The following is a 21564-nucleotide window of genomic DNA, read 5'->3' as shown; positions in this document are numbered from 1 at the left end:
GGGACAATTCTCCTTGTGATGTAGCGCTCAGTTGGAGTAGAGAATGTAGCGCCCTTTGCTTGTGCGCATGGTTCCCTCTTTCGAGCCCTGGCCGTTTCCTTTTGCTTGCTTGCAATTTCCTCATGCCAAGCCTTGTAGCGCCTTGCCCCCATTTCGAATCTTGGTTGCCCCATTTTGTGAGTGTTGCGCCTAGCTTTCTTTGCATGAAGGCCACAAAAAAGGTAAATGAGTTAACGTAGCGCCCTTGCTTTCTTTGGTTCCTTTGAGCGCTCCGTTTGGGCACTCAACGCAGCGCCCTTGCTCCCCTTGCTTGGCCTCTCCACACTAGCGTTCATTCTTTGAACGCTCCGCTCAATTAGTGAGTGCTATGCTTGGCCTTGTTCCTTGAGTGCTACGCTTTTATATCCTGGGCCATGGGCTACGCTTTCATGGCTACAGCCACACTTTGGTTGAGCATGCTTTTCTGGTTCTTTCTTTTCTTCATCATTTCTTCACCTACAAGTAATTAAACCAACCAAAAAAAGCATCACCAAATTCATAAGATCTCTGCATTAATCATAAAATCAACTAATTCTAGCTTAAACCCTATGATTTTGTGTCAATTAAATGATGGTTGATTGGTTTAACATAACCATGCAAATATACTCCAAATCACTTACTTATAGTGCAAGAAAGTGCATAAAACCTAATGAAACAAGTGAAAAATGCTTGAAAAGCTAGCATAAGATGACTTATCATCAAACACATCAACCACATATCTCACTACCCAACAAATTTAGAAGGGGCCACTTTGAGACACTCTAATCCAACAAAATAATCATTACTAGCAAGAAACACCACTGCCACTAGAAAGAATAAAATGGATGTGATAGTGAAAGACGCCACATTTGCCTTTTCCTCTTCGTCGTCTACATTGGAATTTGTTGGACAGACCCTACACTCTTTTGCGATTCCGATGACGTCAAGATTAGACCTTATTGCGCTGCCACATGAAGGATTACCATGTGTTCATTACACGCAGCGGAAGAAAATAAAGTAATCCTTAAGATCTATTTTGTGCTTAAACTTTATTCCTATAATATAATATAGATCAGATCTAAATACCTTTAGACGCTTTAGTAAAAACTTATTCTTCGATTGTACGAAGACTCTATGCGTATCCACACCAAGACCAACCTTTGCTGTCAACTCCTTGACCAATGGATATTTGATCTAAATTGAGAAACCTCTTGCAACTCTTTGCATGCCATAAAATTCTTCTCCAAGAATCAGACTCACATACGTTTATGTATGTAGAGGTAAAGGAATTAATAAAACTCTTGTATTTTATTCTCATCTTCGTCTCTTTCCTCTATTCTTGGCATACATATATATAGTATGAGATTTGTTACTGATTTTAAATTTGAATCTCAATTCAAATTTAAAACATATCTTGAAATTCTAAATTTGAATCCTTCAAATTTATGAATCATATCATAACTCAATTTGAAACAGAATCAGTTAGGATCTCATCCAAATTTAGAAATAAAATAACTAATTATTCTCAAATCTCATTTAATATTCTCAATTATCATACTATTATTATATTCTTGGTGCTAGCAAAGAATATAATAATATTCTATTTTGAATTAATATAATTATTTATTTGATCAAATCAAAATAATAATTAAATAATTCTATAGCAAATATTAGAACACTCGTTAGTGTGTGACCCCATAGGTTCAATACTAAGCAGTTAGTAAATTAGTCATACTAAATTTACTAATCAAGATTGGCGTCTAGCAACACTCCTTAATGACCCGATAGTATGAAATAATATATTTTTACCAAAAACCCGAGAAGAACAAAGTATAGTTCCTTCCATCTTTTCAGCTCTTGGTTAATCTTTAGAGTATGGTTTAATTGTCAAACTCTAACTTGTTACCATTATTATAATGAACTGTGAATGACCTAAGAAACTCATTTCTTCATTCATTCAATCCCCTTAGCCAAGGTTTTATTCATCTCAGTCATTATAATCATAGAGCTCAAACTCTTTACCAAGAGTTGACGGATTCCTTATTGACTAATCATTAATTCTATAAGTATTTAAATTATACCCAATATCCATTCAACTAGCACCCTAAGGTATTAGGTGTCTGGAATCAAAGTATAATAAATACATTATTAATTACTATGACAGTCGCAGGTCAAAGGAAACTCTATTACCATGTTCATCTTGAGAATATCCTATTGACAAATATGCGGTAATTATAACCATTAGGAATTCTCAAAGTGAGTCAGTTCAATGGTCATATCTCTATACGCACCATCTATATATATAATTTAATAAATGAGATCTATTAATTTTCATCCAATGAAGATCATTATATATATATATATATATATATATATATATATATATATATATATATATATATATATTGATCTTTCTGGATTATAATGTCATTTTTAATAATCCTATGACAAAAAACAATTTAAATTAAATTATAAAAGATTTATCTCTCAACATTATGATCACTATCACAATGATAAATCTCTAAATTTAATCAAGAAATTTATTATATTAATATTTTAATATAATAACATTAACAAATTATTTGACACATGATTAATTGAATTGTAGTCATACTATTTATTCTCAACACCACACGCCCACACCCCTTATTCGCTCCATGCTCCTTGAATTCTGACTCTGCTTTGAAATTGGACCACTATCCCTTAGTGCCATGCTTTCTGTATCACTGACTACTGGGCTCACTCCTTTAGCTAAAGTGTAAGGATTTGAAGACATGTGAGTACTTTGGTTAAAGGTTGGATTGGATTCTCGATAATTTGGATAATCTCTACTCTTCCTAATAATTTGTCCTTTAAAATGGGTAATGGTAGTTTGTGTTAATGGGGATGGATTGATTTGAATTTTTGGATGTTCTAAGAAAAATTAGGATTTTAAAAGGTTGAAAAGAGGATTGAATGATAATTTAAAAATTTAAATTGCTTTTTAACAAAGTAAAAAAAAAATTTGACGATTAGATATTTTTGTATAACAGAACTCATCTTTTATGGGTATAACATTAGTTTAATTTTTTTTTGTGGTTAATTTCGTCAACGTTCAAATCTTTGATAGTAAAAAATGATGATTTACTCAGAAATAAATTATATTTGAAGTTTGACATTAAGTTAATGAATAAATCATCAAAACTGTCCATGAAAGATTATAATACTGACAAATCTAACCATAGAAGAATTAAAACTAACTTATAAACATAAAAGATAGGTTCTGGTAGATAAAACTATGCAAATTATAAAAAATTATCAAAATTTTTTAAATTATCCTCTAATCTAATCTAACTACTTCAACTTTAACTCTATCCTATATCTAATTTTCAATACTTCATTATCTCCCAATCCCCTTCTCATAAAAGTAATTGATTGCTGGTTAAACTGTAGTTTATTCGACATCAATCAAGAGAGAAATATTCTCCACACATTTCTGGCAGAGCTCAACAAGTCTCTGAATTGCAACTTGCAAGTTCAAGATCAATATTCTCTTCAAGGATAAGTGGCTCTAGTTTCTGTTGAGTGTAGTATAAAAGGATTGAATCAACGAATATTGATAAGGAATCTTGCTTCGATGGCAAATTGAACGAAATTTTTTTTTTTTGTTGTCATCGATTCATTTTAGTAGCCTCATAAGAACAAAACGTAGTAATTTTCACAATCACAAAATTTACCTATTAATATCAAAATTTAAATACTCTTTCATTAGTCAAATCTAAAATACTCCTAAATTTATGGATGTGAAGAGGGTTCTATATAGGAATAGAATTGATTAGGAAAAAAAATTTGAAAAAAAATGAAAAATTGAAAATGAAATAGAGTTAGAGTTTAAGTGTTGTTAGATTAGGTTAGAGAAGATAATTTAAGATTTTTTTGATAATTTTTTAGAATGTAGGTAATTTTGTCTATCAAACTTATCTTTCATAATTATAAATTAGTTTTAATTTTTGTATAGTTAAAATTATTAGTTTTAATACTTTATTCTTAAGCTAATTATTGTAATAACCTTTCTAACAATGTAATTTTTATCCTTGTGTGGGCTGATTATAATTTTTTTCCTTTTTTTTTTCGGGTGTCACTTGTCACATGCACTAATAGATTAAAAAAACTGAAATTAACTAAAATTTTTTCTTAATTTAGTTTTTTTTAGGTTAAAAAAATATAAAAAAAAAAAATTCAAAGGAGTTTTTTTTTTTTGGTGACTAAAGGAGTTAATCCATCTAACTCGTTAGTCGTTAGCTCCCACAAATCGATTTTCTTGTGTACTAAGGGGCCCAGACCAACCTATTTTTTTAACTCAGAAGCTGGCTCGAACCGGAGTTGGCTCCAACCCGGCAGCCTGCCGTTTTACAGCTACACTAAAATCCTTGTAACTTGTAAGTAGTTTCAGTTCCCTTCCCTCGTCATCCTTCCACCCAGTGCCATCCACTAAAACCTCACCTCTCTCAAGCTAAGTCATGAGCACCCTCCAACTCGCTCTATCTTCTTCTGCTTCTTCCTCTTACTCACTCTTCTTCTCTCCCCTCTCCAAACGCAACGCCCTCAACTCTCTCCTCTTCTACAAACGACGTCGTCGCCTCCCTCTCTCTCACTCCCACTCCCACTCCCACTCCCACTTCACCCCTCACTTTCTCAGACCTCGCCTTCTCTCTTCAGTTGCTGCATCGGAGAATGGAGCCTACAACAATTCTTCTCCTGAGATTGCAAAATCTTTCGACTTTGCTTCGGAGGAACGTATATACAGTTGGTACACCTTCATCACTAGTTTTTTTGAGTATTGAAATGTCTTCAAAATGGAAACAATGATTTGATTACAGTTACTGGATTGGATGATAGGTGGGAGTCTCAAGGGTATTTTAGGCCAAATTTCGACCGAGGAAGCGATCCTTTTGTGGTATCAATGCCGCCTCCTAATGTTACCGGTTCCCTCCACATGGGACATGCCATGTTTGTCACCCTTGAGGTCCTTATTTTCTTTAAAAATATATTTTCTTCCTGGTATTTATTATGTTTAAATTCATAAATGTTGATGCATAACTTCATGTAATAATGTACTGTGTACTTAAGTTTCAATTGACGCCATGGGAAATGTCCCATGTGACGCATCTACAAGTTTTGTTTGTTTGGGTTTATAATGCTTTCCTCTATTTCCATAGTTCCAAGCTTCCATTTTTTCCTGATTTTGTGCTATTTTGTTTTGCAAATTTAGCAGAATGATTGGTGCAATTTGCAAATTTTGGAAATTTATTCAAATAACTGTACAGTTTTGTCAGCTTTGGTTTTAGTTTCTTGCATTCTTAAAAGTCTTCAACATATGCTTGCTTGGAATTTATGTGGACATGATGTGTGGTTGATAGCATTTCTGGGAAAACAAGAAAAAACAAGAAGGAAAAAAGATTTTTTGTTCCTCTTTTTTATGTTTAGCTCTGCTTGCTTGACCACATAGTGATGCTATTTTTATAGGTTTTGTCGTTTTTTATGTTAGGTGGTACTAAGTTCTTCTTGCTTTTGTTTGAATCGTGCACTACTAAAATAACAACTTACATTTCTTCTTGTGATTTTTCTTGCAGGATATTATGGTAAGATACCATCGAATGAAGGGAAGGCCAACACTTTGGCTTCCTGGGACTGATCATGCTGGTATCGCTACTCAGGTTTGTCAGCAAACGTTCAAATAATGCAAGGCTATTTTTGTTTTTAGTAGTACTCTGTGGGATGTGTTACTAATTTCTTTTTGTTTAGTGGATGTAATGGTCTAACAAGGTTGTCTGTAGCATCCATGAAATTACGTATTTTCATAGCTCCAAGAAACATAGGTTCCTGGAATGTGTAGTGTCTGATTATTGGAACTACCTGTAATAGTGAGTTTGTTGTGTACCTTGGGGGGATTTTTATTAATATGCTTTAGGAATTCCAAAAATACAAGTGGAACATGTTCTTAGTATTGATTCACTGAAGCTGTTGTTTTCCACATTGAATTTATTTTCTTCTTCCACCAGCTGGTTGTTGAAAGAATGCTAGCATCTGAAGGAATAAGCAGAGCTCAAATGAGTAGAGACGAATTCACAAAACGAGTCTGGCAGTGGAAAGAAAAGTATGTTTTATCTTGCATCTTTGCATATCTTTCTGCTATCTATATTTTGTTATTGCACAACCAATGAAACGTACGTTTCAGTTTTTGTATAATAGCAATGTGTGTCTGTGCATACAATGTCATCTCAATGAAAAATATAAAATACAAGCAGCCTTATCAACAATACCAGGTTCTCTGAGTATCTGTTACTGTTGGCAAAATTCCCTTGAAGAAACCATGGGCTGAGCACTGATGGGAGGTCATAAAGACAGTTCGACACTATAATTATCTAAAGATTGAGATGGTTTCTTAAAAAGTTATGCATTTTGTTTCAGCTAAATGGATCATAGTTGAGCTTACTATTAGAGTTGAAGTACTTTCTAGCCTTCTAGGCAGTTTATTCCCTGTTGCGGGTACATGGGTGATATCCACCGAGTGTGTATTTAAGCGATTAGAAAGTTTCCTTTTAGTAGTGTTTTCTGAAGTAATTGTTTCAAGCAGAACTTCTAATCCAATGATAGAGTGTATGATAAGGTTCCGTAGGATTACTGCAGAGGATCTAGATCCCTCTGGACCTGTATTAACTGCAGTACCTACTGGAGGATAGGTTTACCATTTTGCCCATGTTTCTTGCTGAGCAAGCTATCCAAATACAATTCTATATATACTTTATTATGAGGCTAGAATAACAAAAAGATAATTTCACTCGTTATTCTCTCTCTCTCTCTCTCTCTCTCTCTCTCTCTCTCAGCTTTACAGCCATGGATCCTGATGGCAAAACCACAAGTCTTTTGGAAAGGGCAATCCTCTATTCTTCTCCACTAGGATTTCCTTCAACCATCCTTTGGGTTTATCTTGTTTCAACAGTATGACAACATGGTTATCTTTTAATCCGACATGGTTTTTCCCCCCGGATATAAAAATTACATTGAACTAGGTTAACATTCAAGGCACTTGTATATGCCACGTGAGTATTTCACAGTTTTCAAAAGATGTCACCTATTATTGAATTGCTGTCTAGGATTACTAAAATTTAGACAGGCAGTAGTGTATATTTGGTGTAAAGCCCATGTCTTGATGTGGATTCTTTAAATGATATGATGGAAGAATTAAAATATTGTTACATGATCTTTCTCCTTCATCTTTATATTTTGTTCTTTGGATTAGAAGGGTTCCTTATCCTCCAAACTCCTTCCTAATTCTCTCTGCTTCTTAGTAAATTTTTTCTTCTATTCAAAAACACTTTCTACCTCCTTCTTTTCATATTGTTCATATTACTCTGTTATATATCAGGTATGGTGGGACCATCACGAATCAGATAAAGAGACTTGGTGCTTCTTGTGATTGGACTAGAGAGCACTTTACCCTTGATGAACAGCTAAGTCGTAAGGCAGTTTTCTACTAATTGGAACTCTAGCTAACCTAGAAAGTCTATGAGCTTGTGTTGAAAAATTATGGTGATCACAATCAGAAGGCAACAATTATTGTTGCTTGTTTTTTCTCTTTGGATAACTTAATTACATTATGTTCTTCAATAGAAACTCGTCCTAGACTTGTTATGCTTGGGAAGAAGTTCTTGGGCAGCAAAAGAATAGGGGGATTAAGAGAATTGGAGAAAACATTAAAAAAATTGAGTTGGTTTTGAGGAGGGGCATACTGCCCCATTACTAAATGCCAAGCTGTTTTCTAGTTAGTTGGGGAAGAGAATTGGGATATGCTGGGAAAGGGGTATTTTAAATTAGGGGGAAGTGTGTGTGATAGCTAGCATTGGATTGTGGACATTTGGGAGTGGCACAGTCCCTTTAAATCCAGGAATTGTCTTGAGTTTCACATCTTATTTCTCATGGATATCAACCCAAGGATGTTGATCATACTGAGGGTCTGCTTGGTTTCTAGTTTATTCACTTATTTTCTTTTCCTGTTTTCATTTTTAATGTTTTCTGTTTTCGAGCTTTTGTGAAGTAGAAAATGAAAATTGAAAATGGAATTATAGTTTTCACTACTTTCACCTTTTTCTTCACAAAATTTTGAAACCAAATATTGAAAATGAAAATAGAAACCAGACAAATCATAAGTTTTTTTTTTTTTTATTTCTGGCACTTTTTATCGCTTTCAAACATTCTATTACTCTGTTCTAGTTTCCAAATGTCAACATAATGTATCTAAAATTGTCTTGATGTTGTTTATCCTGCACCTCTAGCCTGTTGTTTATTCATGTTGCACTACGTACTGATACTTTGGCTTACAATTTTTGCAGAAGCTGTAATTGAGGCATTTATTAGGCTTCATGAAAAAGGCTTGATTTATCAAGGTATAAGATGAAGTTAAAATATGGTAGTAACATCACATTGGGTTCTAGTTCTTCCATGATGCTAGTAGCAAACTGTGGAATTGTGGAACAGTTTAAAAGAAGACTTGTTAAATCTTAAGATATTTCTTTTTATGAAAAAAAGTTTAACAAATAAAATGGTTAATCACATCAGGAATGTACAATATCTGTTATGGACTATTGATATATTTGATATTATGGATTAATTATTAGTCCTTCCCCACTAATAAATAACATGCAGGGGGCTAGTTGTCATTTTGCTGTTATTTTCTTTTTATTATTGAAATCTGTTTATCCAATATCCAGAGTGTTGTATAAGCATAAAATTATCCAAATAGAGGGTCTTATATTATAGGAATGACGTACTGCTTGCTTGGATATGACAAGTCTTTTTGAACGGTGCTCCTTATTATTGAACTTTCTGTCTTTAAGGATTGTACTAAAAGAGTAACTTCTTAGAACAGGAGCTTGATTTTAAGCTTTTCTCATCAAATTGTTAACCTTGAATTTGGAAACATCGTTTACTTTACTTCAGAATCAAAATTTGCTCATATGTATATTATCCTAATATAACATTTATCCTGATACATTAACTAATGGGTATGATATGAATACCCATATGCTCCCCATTTCAGGTTCATATATGGTGAATTGGTCTCCTTCTCTACAGACTGCTGTTTCAGACCTGGCAAGTAGCTAGCTTTCGTCTCGCTTTTACTTATGCATGATTTTGTTTTCAATGTGAGGATTGAGCTTTTCTTGTTTTCCCCAGGAAGTAGAATATTCAGAAGAATCTGGACACCTATATTATATAAAATATCGCGTTGCTGGAAGGTATCAACATTTTAGGAAATTGTGTTTTGTTATTCATCCATAACCCCGCTTTTCTCCCTGAAGCATGTTTTAAACTTAACTCTGGTCTAGCTCAGGTTTTGATAATCTTTATTTAAAGTTTGCAATTTTCATCGAATTTGTGTGGCCCATTCTCTGCAATTAAATATCAAATATTTGGTTTGGAAGAATTCCCTGGTCCTTGAGTATGTCTGCTGAACCTGCTTAATGTGGTAATTGTGATCCAGAATGTGTGACTTTGCCTTTATTCTTGTATTTATTTTCTGAACTAGTGGAACCCGATAATCTCTTTGCATTTCTTCTCATGAGTATTTAGGGAAGTCTCAACTCTCAATTTTCCTTGTCTGATTTGCAAAGTGGCTGGATTCCCTTGTTTAAGATGATGTTATTTTTTTATTTGTTTTTTACTTGCTTTTGACTTTCGTGTGTCTGAAAGTAGTTAGTTTGGTCAGAATTGCAAATATATAGTTTGAAATCTATTTCTTTCTTGGGGATGCATGATATTAAGAGTTGATTTGATGTCAGTCAATGATGAACCAGATTCAGGATCTTTCTATTTGAATTTGATTATTGTTTAATATGCTATTATTACCATATTTAGAAATGAGCTATATGTGCTGTTTATATTTTCACCTTTCTAGATTTCCATTACAATTTGCATTGATAATTTGATAATTACTCATTTTGAAGGAGTGACTTTCTGACAGTAGCTACAACACGACCGGAAACTTTATTTGGTGATGTAGCTTTGGCAGTTAATCCAAAGGTGGGATAGATTTTTTGTCATTGCATGCTTGTGCATCTAATAATATTTGTACCAGCAATAGCTGAGATGTATGTTATGGTAAATGGTTGGTAATTGAAAGGCATTAGCATCAGCACTTTTGTGACACTGCATTTTTCTTTATTTCTGGTTTATTTACTCTGAAGGTTCCTATAGTTTCACTCGTTTTCATTTAGGTCATTGTAATTTAAATGTTCATAATCCTAAGATAGCCTTGGAACAATGGTTTAAGTTGTCTTTGTGTGACCTCAAAACCATGGGTTCAAGCTGTGAAATAAGACACTGATGCTTGTCTAAGGTTAGAGTGCCTATATTATACTCCTTTGTATCATCCAGACCCTATATAGTGTGGGATGTTTGTGCACCGTGCTTCCCTTTTAGTTTAAATGTTCATAATCAATCCCAAATATTGGACAAAAACTTTCAATCAAGTTTCTATAATTCAACTGTTTCTAATGAAGTCCCTATGTTATATGAACGTTTTTCAATTGGATCCCTATAATTTAAAAATTGAGATTAAATCTTCACCTTTTGATAGTGCTATTGAATACAAACAAGTAAATGTCTCACCTGTCTGAACACACATTTTTAGAGCTCACTGGTTAGTCTAAAAAGTCTGATATCTGAAAATCAGCATGAAGCTAATCGTGAAGTTATGCTATTTCATGCTAACAAAATATGACATGGAAAACATCTTTTTCCTTATATTAGAGTTTTGGCTTCCTTGGAAACAGTAAAAAATATTCTCGTTGTTTGAAGACAAACCCATTGTTCAGCCAACGTTTGAAGTTAAAAGAACTTGTCCCAAATATTACAGATATCTGATGAATGCCCAAATCTTAATGATCTCCTCAACCTGTGGAAGATCAGCTGTGTTAAAAGTCTATTAGGTTACAAAAATAATATCAAAGCCTAAACAACCGAGGACCTTCATCCTGTGAACTGGAAACATTTACATGCTTAAAGCTTTAAACACAATACAAGTGTGTCCTAGAGTTATAACAGCATTTTGGTTAAGGGTCTAAGGTTCTCATGACTGCTTTGATGCTATTAAAACTACAATTAACTAGAGATTGAATTTGGAAAAAGGCTGAAAAAATTGAATACCCTCACTGCATGCAAACAAGCTAAAATGGATGGGAGATGTTTTAAAGTTGAAGAGCGTTCAGAAAACATATGGGGAAAGGATGCCTAATATATTAAATTTGCAGGATGAACGTTATGCTCAGTTTATTGGTCAGATGGCAATTGTGCCTCAGACATTTGGCCGTCATGTTCCTATTCTTGCTGACAAGGTATGAAAGCCCACTATGTCTACCCCCCCCCCCCCCCCTTTTTTTTTTAAATATTACTCCAATGCTGGATAAATGCATACTATTGTAATCTAGTTTTTCTTTATTGTTAAAGATCTTCTATCATACGGAGTTTATGACTTGTATTTGGCTTTGGTGTCTGAGTGGTTTCTTGATAAAGTTGGTCCTTTGAAAAGAAAATATAAAGTTGACTTTTTTTCAGAGTCTTCTTGGTTGTATATACTAAGTTGTTTGAATACTTTATTTCTTTATTCATTTGTGTTGGTTTATTTCTTTTTCTTATATTTTTCTCTTGCTTGTGATGGTAAAGGAGGATATCTTGTCCTCCAGCATTGGTACTATTGCTTTCTTGTTTAGTGGAAGTTTCAAAAAGTTATATTTTTTTCTTATTTTATTAAGAAAATTTTTAATTACTTTGGATGTTTCTATAGTTTCATCTAATTTGTGAATACGTCCTCAGTTGAATTTTTTTGTTTTAATTTAGTCTTTAGAGTTTAAAAACATTTGTAATTAAGTGCTCGCTCACAGTTACTGTTCAATTTGTGATTAGGTACTGCTGTTGTTTTCACTAGTACCAGTTTTTCCTTCACAAAATCTTGAAAACAAAAAACATTGAAAATGAAAATATAAACCAATTAGGCTCTTAAATCATGTCAACTGCTGTTTTCGTGCATCAGTTTGGCTTTGCTTCATTGTCTGATGAGTATCAATTTCAGCTTGTGACTTTTTAAAGTCTTTTTGCTTCCCTATTGTAAGAATCATTCAGATTCTCATACATTGTTAAATTTTATTTCTTTTCCTTGTGTACTTGCTTACTTATGAGAGCCCTTTCTCTCGTGTCTATGCTTTAAGATGCGACCTTGTTTTATGTTGGCTGTCATAGGCCTAACACAATCCAACATGGCTTCAAGGACGTCATTGCGTCATGGCCATGTATTGGGATGCGACATTGTTTTGCGTTGGCAGTCGCACACCGAACAACCCTCCTCGTTTTTCCGGGCTTGAGACCGGCTATGTAAACATAAGACAAGTTTTTTTTTTTTTTTTTTTTTAAGTCTTAACACAACTTTTTCACATGTTTCTTTTAGCCTTATGCATAATGTTAGAGACATTTCTTCCCAGATAAATCTAATATGAATTCCATGATATTGGTTGGCTTTGTGTTACAGCATGTTGATAAAGAGTTTGGAACTGGAGTGTTGAAGATCAGCCCAGGACATGATCATAATGATTATTTTCTTGCTCGGAAGCTCGGACTTCCAATACTCAATGTAATGAACAAGGATGGAACACTAAATGATGTTGCTGGCTTATACAGGTATTTGCCAGAGATCCATACTAGCTGTTGAACATTTAGTCCTTTGTGATGGCTCTGATATTTGTATGCAAAACCTGTATTACTAGTGGCCTTGATCGTTTTGAGGCTCGAAAGAAACTATGGGCAGAGCTTGAGGAGACAGGATTAGCTGTTAAAAAGGAACCACATACTTTACGAGTTCCTAGATCTCAGCGTGGTGGAGAAGTGAGACAATGTTTTCATAATTAGTTTTTAATAATGAGTTGGCAATATGTTCATTGACTGATTAAATCTTGTATTGGATATGCTGCCTCCCACTGGGTGTTTTTCTCCTTCTTTCAATTAGGTGATAGAGCCTCTTGTCAGTAAGCAGTGGTTTGTAACTATGGAGCCTCTTGCTGAGAAAGCTCTTCAAGCTGTTGAGAAAGGAGAGTTGAAGATAATTCCAGAAAGATTTGAGAAGGTGTGTCTTGTTTACTTATATTGATATATACGTACTTGTTTTACTTCTACAATCAATTGGTACATTATGGCGTAATTGCTTAACTGTTGTCCATCTATTTTTAATGCTTTCTTTGCCTCAAATACTTGAATTCTGAGGCCAGAAGTGTAATTTTGATATCTTATTGGGTGTCTTGGTCAAACTATCCATGCTGTTATTCTTGTGTACCCTTCGATGAATTTATAGAATAACTCCTCCATTTTTCCCATATATCTTGCTTAGTCACCAGAGCCCGACCTTGCCAATCTTCAGTCTTAATACATTTTATTATTGTCGAGTTCTGTTCTTGCTTGGATGATACAAATTTCTCTACGTTTGTAACAGATTTACAATCACTGGCTTTCCAACATTAAAGATTGGTGTATAAGCAGACAACTATGGTGGGGACACCGGATACCTGTTTGGTATATTGTTGGGAAAAACAATGAAGAGGAATATATAGTTGCTAGGAATGCTGATGAAGCACTTGAGAAAGCTCACAAGAAATATGGAAAGGATGTAGAAATATATCAGGATCCTGATGTTCTTGACACTTGGTTTTCAAGGTATGTTTTATATGCAACCATGACGGGCATGTTGTGATTTCCTTCCTGAAGCATGACTAATCTGTTCTGAGATGACATGGAACCTTAAACTGATGTTATAAACAATGTCTTTGGTCTGGTTCATTTTTAAGTTTTGAATCCTGATCTATGTTTCTATCTTCCATCAGTCATATTTATGGGCTAATTATATTTATGTATGTTGTTTTATATTTGATCAGTGCACTATGGCCATTTAGCACTCTTGGTTGGCCAGATTTATCAGCAGAGGATTTCAAGAAGTTCTATCCAACTACAATGCTTGAAACAGGGTAAGTGCTTAGTACTAGTTAAGTGCCAATAATAGATAGGTTCCTGGTTATTTTTTAACAATAAAGGACTAGTCAGAAGTTGGTGATATATATATACACACAATTTCATCTTGGGAATGGAAATATCGTCATTCACTACTTTTGGTAGTTCTCTTATATTATTTATTTAATGTGAAACGAGGAATTCGCAAGGACTGAGGAAAATATGATTAAGAAATTGAGAGGAAAGAGATCCTTCATTGCATTAAAGGATAATTAACCCAAGATGAAAACATCAGTGGATAAAATCCCTTTCCATATTTGCTACATGATCTATTCTGTATTGATCTGCATGAATACTTTTCCTCGAGTCTCTCGTATCATATTTACTTAAGAACTTAAAAGTGATGTTGCACTTAATTATTTACAGGCACGATATATTGTTCTTTTGGGTAGCAAGAATGGTGATGATGGGGATCGAATTCACGGGAACTGTTCCATTTTCTTATGTTTATTTGCATGGACTCATTAGGGATTCACAGGTGACTTTACCTTCACCATTTGGTTGTATTTTGGAGTTACCATAGTGTCTGGAAAATTGCCATTTTCCCAAAACTTTCTCAGTGGCAATGGCGATCTTCATAACTTATTGCTACTTTATATAGGAAAGTTAGTATTTATGTAAGATCCAGAATGCATTATTACAATGAGCTCTGTTGACAACTTAACAAATTCTGTGTCAATTTTTATTAAAGATATACAGATTGCTGAACACTTAACTTTGATATGCCTCTGTTACTTTTCTATACACATAATTTGGTTGAAGATTTAGGGACTATAATATCATTGTCATACATCATTAGAAACTCCTCGTCATGTTATGTGGATTTACAGTTTCCCAATATTTTACACAGCCACGCTATGTGATCTCTTCCTTTCTTTTTCCAAGTTATTGTAACTAGGATCTAGTTATTATAGAAGCATCTATTTTGGTTAAACATTTGTACATGTTGCATGTTCTTCAAGGCTATGTTTGGATTTTATCTTTGAGACAGAAATATAGAGACGGGATTCACAATCTTGTTTGGTTTTGGAGACATGGACATAAAACATCCGTCTCTTTCTCTGTCTCTTCGTCTTTGTATTGTTGCCTCAGAGGCATAATCTAAATGCAGCCCAACAAACTAACTCTCAGACAGTGCAAACTAAAAATACATTGTTGGCATTTAAAATTTCAACTTATTTACCATTATAAATTTTTACTTATCAACTTGGTCTTGCTTGTAAGATCTGCTATATGTCTAGATTAATTTTTAACTTTGAACTAATTTCAGGGGAGAAAAATGTCGAAGACATTAGGAAATGTGATTGATCCCCTTGACACAATCAGAGAGTTTGGGACAGATGCTTTACGATTCACACTATCTTTAGGAACAGCTGGCCAGGTTTGTTTTCTGATCAGACTCATGAGGATGTTTCTTTGCTTATCAAAAATGGTGATGGGACATCTGTTTCTTTCAGGACCTTAATTTATCCACTGAGCGGTTGACCTCGAATAAGGCGTTCACCAACAAATTGTGGAATGCTGGCAAGTTCATATTGCAGAACTTGCCTGATAAAAATGATGTACCTGCTTGGGAAAGCTTATTGTCTAACCAGGTGAGGAAATTTTCTTAGCTTCCATGCTATACATGTTTGTGTCTGTATATGTGTATTTTGGAGGATGTATGTGTTTGTATCGAGATGTTGGCATGTATATAAGTTCCGGGATAATACTATATATACTGGAAAGTGTTGCTCTGATTTTCATGAATATTAAGAAGTTGGTGAGTCCTAGACTCCTAGTATGTTCTAATCTGTTGACAGCTTTTGCACTTCAAAAGTAGTGATTCACTTTTTTCCACTCAGTTGCTTGCATATGGATGGATGAATATCCTTTTGAAACTTTGACCTGAATATTACCCTTGAACAAATGAAGCAATAAATAAACTACAGTTTGAATTTTATAACTTCTTAGCATTGACATATTATTAGGTATGAATATTGTTGGCATTTTCTTTTTTGACACGGAATTTTGGTTTACCTTTTATACTGGTACTTTGATTCCAACTGTTTCAATTGATGTTTAGCAAATTTAAATGAGAGCATTGGTTGTAACTATTCTTAGCTAAGACTGACTCGTTTATTTATTTTCAGTTTGATTGTGAAGATTCTGTACTTAATCTCCCTTTATCAGAGTGTTGGGTGGTAAGGCACTTTATCTATAAATTTTTGTCAAATTTTGCAGAGCTGCATGATAATTTTATTCAATTCCAGGTGTCAAAACTTCACTTGCTTATTGATTCTGCCACCGCAAGCTATGACAAATTTTATTTTGGAGAAGTGGCACGAGAAACATATGATTTCTTTTGGGGTGACTTTGCAGATTGGTATGTTACCCTTTATAGGTTCATAATGCTATGTATATTATGACTTTGAAATCCAAAAGATCTTAATACTTGTTTATAACATCCCAAATCTGTGATCTTGGCTTCTCCTCTTTTCTTTATGATTAATAGTCCGCAAATTCTTTAACCTTCTTGCTATCTTAAGGTACATTGAGGCTAGCAAAGCACGCCTTTATCACTCTGGAGGCAAATCAGTTGCCGCAGTAGCTCAAGCTGTTCTTCTGTACACATTCGAGAACATACTCAAACTTTTGCATCCTTTTATGCCATTTGTAACTGAGGAGCTATGGCAGGTAACTGATATATACCTAACAAGCATGAATTCTTCACTTGTAATATATATATATATATATATATATATATAGTGCTCTTCAGTTTAATAAAAATTAGTTTTGTGTTGCTAAGAAAGTTATCTGGTAAGTCATACATGGTTACCTTCAGTTTTTTCAAATTGATATTGCATATTTATATTTACATTCAAATTAATCCTTTATCATACGTCAAATTTATTAGTGGCAGTCTAAGTCAATATTCTTTCAATATAAGTGATCATAAGACGATTGTTTTCTGAAGTTTTATTTTTTACAATTAACAGGCACTCCCCAACCGGAAACTTGCCCTTATTGTATCACCTTGGCCACAGACCCAACTCCCAAGGAACACCAGCTCTATAAAAAAGTTTGAAATTTTGCAAGCTTTGGTGTGTATATTTGTATTTTGTATATTCTCTTGTATTTAAGGAATCAATTTCCGATTAGTAGTTTGATTTATGTTAATCTTATTATATGCAAACTTTGTTTTAATATTTCAAGGTTAGAGCTATCCGGAATGCTCGGGCAGAATATTCAGTTGAGCCTGCAAAGCGGATATCAGCATCTGTGGTTGCAAGCAATGAAGTTATCCAATATGTAGCTGTAAGTGTGGTTTAATTTTCATTTTCTCATTTCTCAATAACCAGACCTAATACCTGTCATTTTCTTTTTCTTCTTAGTAGCACTAACTTGTATCTTTTGCTTCTTGCAGGAAGAAAAAGAAGTTTTAGCTCTTCTCTCTCGGCTTGATTTACAAAATCTTCATTTTACGAATTCTCCTCCAGGCATGATGATTTCTGCTTGATTTCATGCTACTTGAATGAAGGCTGACATTGCATCTTTCCTTCACTTTATCCAATCAACTGTTTTTCTTGTTTCAATTAATAACTGGTTGCTGATTCAAATTTGTTGGTTTCTTTGGTGGATTGTTATTCAGGAGATGCAGATCAATCGGTTCACCTTGTGGCTGGTGAAGGACTAGAGGCATATCTCCCTCTAGCTGATATGGTTGATATTTCTGCTGAAGTTGAACGTCTTACAAAGCGCCTTTCCAAGATGCAAAAGGAGTATGATGGATTCAAAGCTAAACTTAGTTCCCCAAAGGTATGAAATGTTCTTTACAACCTCCAGAATTTCTGAAGTGTGCAGATGATGTCTTGTTACACGGTTCAATTGTGCAATTCAACTTAGTTGCCAAAGAATTCTGCTCTGCTATTTTGTTCCTATATTATTCTTATCAGATCTTGTTATTGTTAACTTGCTAGCTTTCATCAAATTATATTGTTAGTTAGCTGGAATTTTCTACTATTGCAAAGTGTCTAATTGTATTATCGTATAATATTAAGTATAAAATTCCTCTAGAATAAATGCAATGAAGTAATTGGTGCCAACTACTGTTTTCTGTCCCGTTCTTCAGTTTGTAGAGAAGGCCCCGGAAGATGTGGTCCGCGGAGTGCAAGAAAAAGCAGCCGAAGCTGAAGAGAAGATCAATTTAACCAAGAACCGTCTTGCCTTCTTGAAGTCAAACATTCTAGTTTCAAATTAGGCTTGATCAATCATCAGTGTGCTATGAGTTCAACTCAATGTCAATCATCTTCAACTTCATCTGCAGTAATGGTTACTCGATTGGCATCTGTTGTTGTAAGTCCTCCTTACATATTAGCTGGATATTTATCAGTTCCTCTAATTTTCACAATAGAGTGAACACATTTTTCAAAACTTTGGTGGTTCCTGTGAACATTAAAAAGTAAAAACTAAGGAATTAAGTTGCCTCAAGGGCTGAACAAGGAACCAGCGCAACAGCGTACACCGGGGAGCTGCTATTATAAATGTACAGTTAGTGTTGCAAACATTATTTTTTGACTACACTGTTGCAATAATTTTTTGCCATCATTTTCCTGGGAAATTTAAATATTACTTCTAATTGTGCTAGGCATTTATGCCATTTTGTTAATACACTTTAGTATAAACCAGATGTAAACCTACGAGCCGGACTGAAATGAATTCATGTTTGGTTTAGAAAAATAATTCCATAGACAATACATTGATAATTGAATAAACTACCATTTGTATCCACAAAAGTTCTAAATACATTGATAATTGAATAAACTACCATTTGTATCAATGAAAGTTCTAAATGCTGATAAAATGTACCCACAAAATAATAAAATTAAAGTTGTACTCATGAAAGATCGGTTATGTGCGACAAAATCATCCAAACCATAAAAAACTATCCAAGAATCCTAAACTACCCTCCTCTCCACCACTGTTATCTTCATTCGCGCGCTCTCTCCAAGTCAATCCCCATCGCAGCCAAATTTCTCTCTCTCTCTCCCCTTCCAAATCAACCCCGGCAGCATCAAAGAGAGCGGAGGGTTCGGCGAGCATGGCGGTGAAGTCGATTTCGCAGCTAACATAGAGGATATTGTTGTGGCCACCAACATAGGAGATCTTAGAGTCATTAGGGCAGCGTTTGATCTCGCCACCGCCATAGCGGTAGAGAAACTTAGCGTCATAGTACTCCATGTTTTGATTTTTGTCTTTCTGCGTTTCTTGTGTGCAATCTAGAATGCACGTGTTGTGTTTTTGGTAATGGAAGTCTTTCAAATATGAAATAATCCCCCTTTTTTTTCTGTTTTCCCTATCAGCAATGAAGTTACCTGGAAGCTTCACTTTGCAGTGGGGTCGATTTGGGAGGAGAGAGAGAGCCCTTTGATTGCGGTGGGGGTTGATTTGGGGAAAGAGAGAAGACGATGGTAGCAGTGGTGGAGAGGAGGGTAGTTTGAGATTTTTGAATAGTTTTTTAAGATTTGGATAATTTTGTCGTATAAAACCGATCTTTTATGGATACAATTTTAATTTTATTGTTTTGTGATATATTTGTCAGCGTTTAAAACTTTCGTAGGTACAAATGGTAGTTTATTCTTGATAATTTAAGGTCTAATAACTATCTCAAAAAGAAAAAGAACTGTTTATAGCAAAGGAAAAATTTAGTAGTATAAAATACAGAAGTAACATGCGTGTACTATTTATTTTAATGAAAAAGTTACACAACCAAGCGAAATACCTGAGTTCAACCTAAGTTGTTATAATGTATTTTATATCTACGCGTCACTTATTGTACATGCATTTTTTCTTCTTCTTCTTACACTCTTGCTCCTTTTCTTCTCTTTTTTTTCTCCCTCATTTTTCTTTCGATATCGTTGACATTGTCACCATTACCACCACAACCTCTTTCTCTTACTCCTCCTCCTCCTCCTCTTTTATTATCATCATCTTCTTAACAATAATAAAAACATATCATTTAGTTGTAAATGACACATAATTTTTTTATGAATAATACAACTTTTGTGAATAACACAAAAATATTCAAAGGACCACAAGTTTAAAACTGACTCAATCAACCACAAAAAATATTTAAATGTGTTTTAGATTCAAAAGACACATCAAATTGTTATAAATGATACAAAAATGACTAAATTTCTAAATCTCTTATATATTAGTTTAATACTACACAATCAATTTAGTGATAACAAAACACATCATTTAGTTAGAAATGACAAAGAAATTTTTGGTAAATGATCCAAGAAATTAAAAAAAAAAAACACAACCAAAACCTTAACCCACTCAACTTACAAAATACATTCAAATATATTTTAGAACTAAAAAAATACATCAATTTATTGTAAATGACACAAAAATGGCTAAATTTTTTATATATGAATTCAATACTACTCAACTAGTTCAATGATAAGAAAATTATATCATTTAGTTGGAAATAACACGGTTAAAAAAATTTCTATATCAAAGTTAAGAAATTTCGGTGTCAAAATTAAGAAATGTCCTTTACGGATAAAAAATTTCGGTGCTATTTTTCTAATAAATTCTATACGATTCAAAACACCTCCTCCTCCTCCTCCTTTTTCTTCTTCATCATCATTTTCTTCTTGTTGTTTTACATTTTCATAGTTCTTATAATCTTATTTCACCCTCCAACAAAAATCTGTGTCACGGTAAAAAAATTTTGGCGTCAAAATAAAAAAACTTTCTGTGTCATGGTTAAAAAATTTTGGTATTATTTTCTGATAAATTATGCACAATATCATCATCATCATCGTCATCTTGTTTCACATTCTCATAGTTCTTATTTCACCCTTCTTCTTCTTGTTTTTCTTGTTTCACATTCTCATAGTTCTTATTTCATCCTCTTAATAAGAACTTGTGTCACGGTTAGAAATTTCGGAGTCAAAATTAAAAAACTTCCCGTGTCACAGTTAAAAAGTTTTAGTGCTATTTTTTGATAAATTATGCACAATTTAAAACTCTCATTCTTCTTCTTTCACATCCTTATAATTCTTGTTTCACCCTCTTAACAAGAACCCATGTCACGGTTAAGAAATTTCAGTGTCAATTAAAAAGTTTTGATGTTATTTTCTGAAATTCTGCATAACTCAAAACTCCCCATCTTCGGTGCTATTTTCTGATAAATTTTGCCTAACTCAAAACTCCCTATCATCATCATCATTATCTTCTTTTTTTGTTCATCTTTTCTTCTTTGTTTCACCTTCTCATATTCTTTTATTTTTTTTCTCTTAACAAGAATAAAATAAGAAAAAAAGAAGAAAAGAATTAAACAAAGAAAAAGAAGAAATACATAATGCTGTCATAACTACCAGGAAGAGGAGAAGGAAAAGAAAAAAATGCAGCAACAATAGCAACAATAAAAGAACGACGATGAAGAGAAAAAAAAAAAAAGAAAAGCTA

At 33.8% G+C, this 21564-nt stretch overlaps 1 protein-coding gene across 3 annotated transcripts; it reads left to right on the top strand.

Annotated features, from left to right (window-relative positions):
* The first annotated feature begins 4336 nt into the window (after positions 1-4336).
* Positions 4337-18881, top strand: LOC112754761 (valine--tRNA ligase, chloroplastic/mitochondrial 2). 3 transcript variants are annotated; one of them, XM_025802516.3, is made up of 26 exons: positions 4337-4807; positions 4897-5023; positions 5631-5714; positions 6060-6154; positions 7427-7518; positions 8391-8444; positions 9098-9150; positions 9235-9296; positions 10005-10080; positions 11310-11393; positions 12581-12729; positions 12816-12933; positions 13055-13171; positions 13535-13755; positions 13974-14063; positions 14473-14584; positions 15377-15487; positions 15564-15701; positions 16239-16289; positions 16359-16471; positions 16635-16782; positions 17085-17189; positions 17302-17403; positions 17513-17585; positions 17738-17904; positions 18218-18881. In XM_025802516.3, the coding sequence occupies exons 1-26, from the start codon at positions 4518-4520 to the stop codon at positions 18344-18346; spliced, it is 2961 nt and encodes a 986-aa protein (XP_025658301.1). In that variant the 5' UTR covers positions 4337-4517; the 3' UTR covers positions 18347-18881. The 3 variants fall into 3 exon arrangements, with proteins under 3 accessions (XP_025658301.1, XP_072077101.1, XP_072077102.1); XM_072221000.1 differs by having other exon boundaries at positions 4431-4803; positions 4878-5023; XM_072221001.1 differs by having other exon boundaries at positions 4466-4803.
* The last annotated feature ends 2683 nt before the right edge of the window (positions 18882-21564 follow it).

Source organism: Arachis hypogaea, chromosome 16 (genome assembly GCF_003086295.3).
Source record: "Arachis hypogaea cultivar Tifrunner chromosome 16, arahy.Tifrunner.gnm2.J5K5, whole genome shotgun sequence".
Classification (NCBI taxonomy): domain Eukaryota; kingdom Viridiplantae; phylum Streptophyta; class Magnoliopsida; order Fabales; family Fabaceae; genus Arachis; species Arachis hypogaea.
The sequence above is the reverse complement of the archived record's forward strand: the minus strand, read 5'-3'. Positions and strand labels throughout refer to the sequence as shown.

Coding starts and splice junctions, on each gene's coding strand:
- LOC112754761 (XM_072221000.1), top strand. CDS start 4,518: ATGAGCACCCTCCAACTCGCTCTATCTTCTTCTGCTTCTTCCTCTTAC. Junction 9,151..9,234: donor AGACTGCTGTTTCAGACCTG/GCAAGTAGCTAG, acceptor TGTTTTCCCCAG/GAAGTAGAATATTCAGAAGA. Junction 13,756..13,973: donor CTTGACACTTGGTTTTCAAG/GTATGTTTTATA, acceptor ATATTTGATCAG/TGCACTATGGCCATTTAGCA.